Source organism: Platalea leucorodia (genome assembly GCF_965183815.1).
Source record: "Platalea leucorodia genome assembly, chromosome: W".
NCBI classification, from domain to species: domain Eukaryota; kingdom Metazoa; phylum Chordata; class Aves; order Pelecaniformes; family Threskiornithidae; genus Platalea; species Platalea leucorodia.
In genome coordinates this window covers 3,699,326-3,707,784 of record NC_138859.1, presented here as the reverse complement: position 1 = coordinate 3,707,784, position 8,459 = coordinate 3,699,326, and the positions used below count along the sequence as shown (strand labels likewise).

The 8,459-nt window shown below is 47.0% G+C and overlaps 1 protein-coding gene across 1 annotated transcript; it reads left to right on the top strand.

Moving 5' to 3' along the window:
- Window positions 1–310: 310 nt before the first annotated feature.
- Window positions 311–8,216, top strand: LOC309602008 (stanniocalcin-1). The gene is made up of 4 exons (XM_082335285.1): window positions 311–599; window positions 2,824–2,966; window positions 3,992–4,203; window positions 7,507–8,216. The coding sequence occupies exons 1-4, from the start codon at window positions 482–484 to the stop codon at window positions 7,775–7,777; spliced, it is 744 nt and encodes a 247-aa protein (XP_082191411.1). The 5' UTR covers window positions 311–481; the 3' UTR covers window positions 7,778–8,216.
- Window positions 8,217–8,459: the final 243 nt, after the last annotated feature.

Here is an 8,459-nt window from a genome sequence, read left to right as displayed (position 1 = left end):
CTGTCATTTCCTTGAGCTCAATTATCCATAGGAAGTCCCCCCCTCCCTTTCCCACCGCCTCTCCAAAGATTAACTTTTTGGTTATTGTTGTTTGGCAGGTACTTTTAATTGGCTGGAAAATATTCTTCCTGTGAAGTTGCAGTTTTCTGGGGCTTGAATGAGTCCAGTCTGCCATTGGCTCTGCCCAGCGCCTCCCGATTGGCTCCGCAGCCCGCGGGGGGACCGATAAGGGCGGCTATAAAAGCCCTCGGCGCTGCTCCTGGTCCCCCAGCGAGCAGGAGCCAGAGGGGCCAGGCAGAGAGGGGTTGCGGCACGTCCCCGAGCCTCGGCAGACTCCTTTCTCTCTCCCTGGGAGCGCGTATCCAGATCCACATCTTTGCTCAAGCCGAAGTGGAAGAGGAGAGACACACACACACATACACCAAAAAAAAAAAAAAAAAACCCACCCAAAAAACCACACTTAGCGGAAACTTGTCAGAGAATGCTCCTAAAGTCTGGTTTTCTCCTGCTGCTGGTGATCAGTGCATCTGCATCCTATGAAGCTGAACAGAATGACTCTGTGAGCCCCAGGAAACCCAGGGTTGCAGCCCAGAACTCAGGTAACACCCAGCAAGGAGGGCTTTGAGCCTGAACCCTGATGTGTTAAACTGTTTCAGATATCTCTACTGCTGATTTTTCTTTTTTTTTTTTTCTTTTTTCTTTTTTTTTCTTCTTTTTTGCTTATAAACTTAACGGCTGGTAGGAACAAATATTAATTTAAGGGTCTGATTCAGGAGGATATTGGTGCATAGCTGGAGAAGAAATCTTCTCCTTTCAGGAGCTGGGTCAGGGAACCGGTGTGTGATCTGCTTGCAGGATGCAATCCATTCTCTCTCCTCCTCCCCCATCTACTAAATGAGTTCCATGTACTTTTTTTTTTCCTCCTGCTTGCATGTATCTTTCTCGCTTCTCCAATTGCAATCATACTTTGGTGTTAAATTCCTTGCTTTTTAGGAAGTTGATAAAATCTGTGGAAATTTGACTGAACCATTGTTCTGCCAAACATCTGTCTATTCAAAGAGGGGGAGAGAGATATGCGACTTTGAAGAATGCAGTAACCTAGAAACTGTCCACTACTAGCATTTATTTTCAAAACCTGACTGCTATCAGTTAGATGGTGCCATAAAAATACGATTGTGACATTTAGCAAACTTGCTTTTACAATGGATAAAAAAATTGCTGGCAAGTCAGCTCTGGATGTCTCTACTTTGTGCGCTATAGATGCTTAGATAAGTTGGACACATTGTCTTGAACAATGGAAATTAAAAATCTGTCTTCCAGTATACTGAAAAGATATTAGGTCTCTAATTTGGAGCTCATTAACAGATGTCTTATTTTAGATCTGCAAGGCTCTGCAGCATTATACTAGGGTGTTTGCTCAATTTCCTTTTGTATTTGGTTGCTATAGAAACATAGGGTCTCACTATTGCACCGTGCCTAAAACAATAAAAGCTTAATGCATACTAAGTCTGCTGAAAGCAAAGTTATAATTTGAACCTGTGGAAACATAATTATGGGAATGACTTGTGCGATGGTGAGGTTATGAACTGGGGAGAGGATGATCTTACCAAATATTTCTCCCTTCAGGCACGTAAGCAAGAGCAGAGAATAAGGAGGGGTTAATTGGGTGATTTTTTTAAAATATTTTTTTTCCTCCTCTTTTCTGTAAAGATCCTAGTTATACAGATACGTCTTCAGGCTACAACTTAGCTCCTAATAAGCTGTGTTCTCTTCCACTAAATGCAAATCCTCACTTTTCCCACACCTAGGTTCTTGATGGGAGGCACTGGGTTTGCATTTCTTCCTAAAGAATGTCTCGTAACATGATCTGCAAAAGTAATGAATATGCCTTGCACAGACACATAAGGGGACAGATGTTCAGCTTACCAAAAAAGGTTAATCCCTACTAATTTCAGGGCAATCATGTGGCAATACTGCTGATTCATTGTTAAAATGCGTAGTATCTGCACTAAAAAAGACGGGATGACATGGATACCCTCCTGTTCAGACTAACTACTGCCTCGACGATTTTAATTATACATGGTCAGCTCCATTACCTTAACTTTCTCTGCCCAAATGTCCCTTCTCTTTGCGAATCTTCGGCAATATGACCTTTCTTGGCTATGCTTGCAAACTGCTGGGTACCAGGTTAGTATTTAGCACCAAGCTGCTCGTTCAAGTCCTTTGTAGTACTGATAATAGACACACAAACTAAGATCTTATTTCTAGGTACTTTACGCTTTTTAGAAAAGCACAAATACCTCCAAAGCTAGCAAAACCAGCACTTCCTCGCAGTAAGTGCAGATTTCATGCCAGCTTATTGGCAATCGCCATCACTTCAGTCTCATTTTCAAATGAGGTTTGTGAGCCAGATGCTGCCAAGCTGCTCTGACCTGCCTTCGGTCTAAGACCGTGGAGAAGACCTCACTACCTGCTGCTCTTCGTGGGCCCATCCTCATTGCTTCTGCCTTCTTTAGAGGAACTCGGAAGAAAGCTGTAAATGCATGCAGTCAGAATTAGGTTGGGATGGACCTGTAGGTCTCCATCTAGCCGAAGACTATCAGATATTGCCTCTCTTTTAATCCGTATGTAACCGATTGAAGGTTGTGGTAGTTGCAGATTTTCTTCCTTGATTTGCCGGTGATCTGTTGCATGACTTCAGTTAATAACTCCCTTTTGGCTGCAGTTGAGCATGACTTGACGTTGCGCTGGAGAAGGGCTTTACGGCGTTGGGCGTGGGGGAGCGGTGCGTACGTAACGGTGTGCCTGTGCCTCTCGTTGCAGCCGAGGTGGTTCGCTGTCTGAACAGTGCCCTCCAGGTGGGCTGCGGGGCTTTCGCCTGCCTGGAGAACTCCACGTGCGAAACGGATGGCATGTACGACATCTGCAAGTCCTTCCTGTACAGTGCTGCTAAATTTGACACTCAGGTACAGTACGAGTATAAAGGGGACAAGAATAATGCCTCGCCGTTAGAGCTCCCTTTTCATGCCCTGATTCAATAAAGCGCTTTTACAAGTCCTGCGACACTAAAGCACGTGCTTAAATGCTTCGCTGAATGGATGCCTTAATTTCTCCGTCCTCATGGAGATGGGTTCTGTGCAGGCTTAACCCTTCCTTTCTTGCAGCCCTTCCTGCTGCTTAGCTGCTCCCCTGAACCATGATTTTGGTTTTTGGCTACAAATGCATCCTTCAGGGCTATTTTCTACAGTACATTTTCCACATACTGTATGCTATGTGTGAGGACTTGGCAAGGAGCGTTTTGTGGGGCGGAGAGCGAAGTTTCCTCTTCAGGAGGAAATATAAACGTTCTTCTAACAAAGTAAGTCTTCTGACTGTGTGACCTGGCAAGGGGCTGGGATTTGAATTGGAAGTCTTTGGGCCTGGGAATGCACGGCCAGATCAGCCTCTCCGGAGCTGCAGTCGCTTGCAGCAGAATAAATAGGATAATATCAGAGGACTGTGGCTCTGCCAAGGGCCCTTTTCCTCCATGCTTTCTTCCCCAAATGGGCATACCCCCTCGTTCCCTGTGCTTTCACTCCCAAGGACAAACTTAAAAGCTCTTAAAGCATCTTGAGGTCTGGTGAACCAGATGCGTTAAATCGCTGGTATGCAGCGAGCGGTCCGCCCGCCTCCCGGAGGGCAGAATTGGCCCATCTCTGGTGCTGGCACTTCTAGGTCTCTTCACGCAAAGACTTCCATTGCCTAAATCTTTTGGGAACAGGAGCTCCCTGTTCTCTGTGGCCTGTGTGCATCCCAACTTAAACCGCTGTGGGTATAACTATGCAATAATGGTGAGCATTTAGGGTCCAATTCCCTGCCGTGCTTGGTAAGGGACCTCCAGCAGGTCTGTAATTGCAGCAAGGGTAATTAATAGCAGCCAGCCGCAGCGAAGTATCTGTTAATACATGCCTTTCTACGAAATCTGTTGCAGTTGAAGGTTTTCTGTTTCCAGGGAAAAGCTTTTGTGAAAGAAAGCTTGAAATGCATTGCAAATGGGGTTACGTCCAAGGTGTTCCTTGCCATCCGGAGGTGCTCCACCTTCCAAAGAATGATCTCTGAAGTGCAAGAGGAGTGCTACAGCAAACTGGACATGTGCGGCATTGCGAAACGAAATCCTGAAGCCATCACGGAGGTCGTCCAGCTTCCAAATCAGTTCTCAAACCGGTACGTGGAGCTTTCCTCAGCTGAAATGTATCACATGCAAAGATGTGAAGCACAGAGAAAGAAATGAGAGGAACCAAGTTGACTAACTTCTTACAAGTCCTAATATAGCTTAGCCTGAGTCATGTTCTCTGCCTTTTCAAATCCTTGTTAAGTTTTACCAGCATTCTTCTGATTCTCTTTTTGGTAAATACACTTATAAACATCTCCAGGGGAGAATCATAAAATTAACTAGACGTACATTACTTCAAAGCCTGGAGTTTGTTTAAATGTTAGTTCTTTTGGTTTGAACGCAGTATAATGGTAAACAGAGCTTTTAAATACCAAACCAGTTTGATTAATATAGCATCCCTGGCATATTGAGCACTGAAGAGCTTCTCAACCTATTGCAACTTCATTCACTTTTTCAGACTGCAACCATCCCCTTTTTTGGGTTTATATGGCACCTAGCAAATGAGACCTTGCCCTCTGACTTAGCGCCTCTGTGAAGAAGTAGGAAAGCTTAGAGGAGCCTGTTCGCTGGTTCCCTTTATAACCTTATTCTGCCATGATCCAGTAGTTCATATTTCTAGGGATGGTCGGGTGTTCTTAATGGTCTCTTTTAGGGCTGTCTTCACCCCTGTTCCTTCTTGATTGCAAAGGCTGCCTGCAGAAATGGGCACGTCACGCTGCTCTCTGACGCCTGTATCTGAGCAGAGAACTGCCCTGTCCCCATCCTCCAAGGACAAGGGACAGAGAGAGGCTTCAGGGAGCTACTGCAGTCTGCGCAGTCACGCTGCAAGGGCAGGGATTTCTTCCTCTAAATCCTGGAACAATCAGTGCTGAGTCTTGTGATTGGGATAAAAGGGATCTTTTTGAACAGTTTGAGTAAATATGCTCTAGAATTTGAGTGCAAACAGACCAAGCTGCAATTTAACGTGTTGGCTGGCTGCGGCGAATGCTACAGCTCCTCTGGGGTGGCTGTTTGACTTGATCTAGAAGCATCTTAAACCTCCAGACCTATCCTAGGACAGGTACGCAAGTGAGATATAGATGTTGCATCTCTGACCAGCGTGAATTTATTATAGAAAACTCTATTGTAGATATTCTATCCAGAAAATTATACTTATGGAAAGGCGAAAATGATACTTTTGTGTCTTTCCCCTCTTCCCCCAAGCAAACGTGGAAGAGGTTTGCTTCAGCGTTCCCCCGAGGGCTGGAACGAGGAGCAGGCAGCGCTGGGGCATCAGTGTTTTACAGGCTGGAAGAGCAGTTCAGGTTAATACGCTGGATCGTAGAGTTAAACAGCCCTTGGCGGGGCTGTAGGGGCATTGGGGTGAAGGGGGGACGTGTGGACACTTGGGAGAGGGAGGATGCAGTGATAGCGGCAGCGGTGTTCTACGTGTTGGGGATGTTCCTCTCCAGAGGACTGAGCCTGAAGCGGAGCCGCTGTCTCCCGAGGCGGAGGGAACTCCTCCCCCACAGCCGCCAACCCTCGTCGAAGCCAGAGGATATTATGACATGTTGAGTAACAAAAGCAGCAGGATTTCCCAGCTAATAGTTTACATTGAGGTCTCCTAAAGCATCCTGCTTTCCCAGCCCCTGTCCCAACATAGCCACAGAATAAGAATGTGCCACTTGGCCTGGGACACTGAGAGGAAGTAGTTAAAGGTCATAGCATCTTCCTGTGATTTAATCTCATGGCAGGGGCAGGAGGAGAGGAAAGCCTTGTTGCCTTTGCTTGCAGTCTCCCTGCTGAAAGGCACCAGCGAGCTGTTTGATTGCAACTCCAGCTATGGAAACCACCAAGAGGTATTTGTGTGAAGGAGGTGTAGGCAGCGCAGCAGAGGAAGGTGGAGAGGATCTGTTCCTCCTGTCCTGGTAGACTGGGACTGATTTAAGCTGGACGCACGGCTCGCACAGCTGTATTCATCATCAACGACTGTGCACGCTTCAGACCTCAATATTAGCACTGCCGAGCTGTGCCTGCACTTGTGCTCCACCGTGCCAAAGCCTGATCCTTTTGTACTTCAAGTGCAGCAGAAACTTTAACCTCACCTGACCTCCACTGGCTGCTCTAAAGGCCAGAGCTGAGAGTTAGGAAAGGAGTTTGAATGTGAACTCTCATTTCCCTCTTCCTTCCCCTCCTCCACCTGCAGGTTGTTCTCTTCTCTGCTCCCGTGGAAAAATGTCACCGTGACCTTAAAGGCTTAAAATAAGTTCCCCGACGTCCTTTCAGGCAGAAGTAGCCCAGCAAATATGGGACTGCTCCTCTTTTCCCAACTTTCTCTCCCTAGGAACATGCTCTCTTGTACAGGGAGGTCCCACTTGCCAGCTTTGCTCTCCCTGCCCGAGCCAGCCACGCACGCAGGGCTGGGCTGATTCTGCCTTAGCCCCGCAGAGGATCGTTCCTTTGGGCACTGCCCTCCGCTCGGCTCAAGCAGCGCTGGGGAAAGAGATCAGCACAATTTCCTGGCTCCCTCCTTGAGCAAGGAACGCGTACTCAAGGCTGCTGGAAGGCGAAAGTGCAGCAGCAGACTGTAGAGGAGGCAGGCACACAACAGGGCAAAGCATAAGGTCCTCACTTGTGATTTAATGCATGGTCAGCTTGTTGGAAGTGACAACTGCTTGTATGTCCTAAAGATCTGTCCCCAGGGAATACATGCATCTGTCAGGCTCTGACTTGGACTGAGCTTGCTTCTCCCTCTTCTGGTCCCTTGCTAAAGGCTGTGCATGGAGGGGAAGGGAGAGGGACAAAAGGGAATGGTGCCACCGGGATGGATGCATTCGTAGGAAGGGTCGTACTGGCTCAGACCGGTGGTCTGTTTAGTCTGTTACCCTGTCTGGTGATGGCCAGTATCTGTCCATTAGAAAGATGCAATTATTTTTCTTCCTAAAGCTCTAGAAACTCGGGTTGTTTAGCAGAGAGTAAAACACACGCTTAAGCCAATTGCTAGATCGTCTTAGCTCCTCGCTCTCACCTTCTTCCCGATCCACCAGGGTAACACCAAAATCACTTGTGCTTATAGCCTTACCTTTCAGAGCTGGAGCAGCTGCTCATTTAGGACGACTAAATTAGAAGTTTGACGGGTTTTGTTCCTTCCTTATGTCACGGGCACAGCATCTCCAGCGCCAGGGCATTTGTTAGATGCAGTGAGAATATGTACATTGTGCACTGTTGAAAATCAATTTCAAACACCCCCCGAATGACTTAAAAATTCTGATTCTCGTAGTTTTATCACTTGGACTGGTCTCCTGGCTTGAGATCAGCTCTTACCTTGTTTCTTTGGCCTTGCCTTGGAGTAACGGATGGCAACTCTCACGCAGGTATTACAACAAGCTGGTGAGAAGCCTATTGGAGTGTGATGAAGAGACTGTCAGCACCATCAAGGACAGCTTGATGGAGAAGATTGGGCCCAACATGGCAAGCCTCTTCCACCTGCTCCAGACAGATCACTGCGCCCAAGGCCACCCGCGCGCAGACTTCACCAGGAGACGTATCACCGAGCCGCAGAAGCTAAAACTCTACTTCAGGAACCTCCGAGGTGAGGGGTCCGTCCCGGCCCACGCAAAGCGCAGCTCCGCCGAAAGCGCGTAACGCCTCGGGGGAGCGACAATGGGTGTGTAAGGGATGCTAAGCACTACCAAAGCTGACGTCTCTCTTTTAGAAGAGTAATGCACCCAAACCAAGTGTACTGTAGCTAGTTTTAATAACAACTAGGAACTGGTTTTAGATTTAGTCATTAATATTTTCTATTCCTCTCAAACAAAACTTTTGCATGGATCTGTGTTCAGTGTCTCAGCTTTCCCGCCGTCAAAATGTCTCCATCTCTTTTCTTCCCCACAAAAAGATACCCCAAACAGTCTTAAATATAACCGTACAGTAGTCAGGCCTTCAGACACCAAACCTAAATGTACTGTAGTGCTAACACCATTGAAGTCTGAAGATTTGGCACCAAGGAGAATAGCTTATTCTCTCTTGTAGTAAGCTGGTAGGCGACGATAGATGCACTAATAACTATTGCACATCCTAAAGATGTCAATGGAATTCGTGTTATGAATCTGTGCTGGCCATGGACGAATATGAATGTCATATCCCTGGTCTCTTTAGTGTCATACAGTCCTAATCCTTCCAATACAGCTCCGTTAACCCGTTGATTTACCAAACTCGCTAGCTGTGGATGATTCTAGTTACCGTGACCTGGCACCACAGTGCAAAATGAGTTAAACCTTCCCCCCCCCGACACACACCAAATCAGGAAAGGAACGTTTTGTACTAC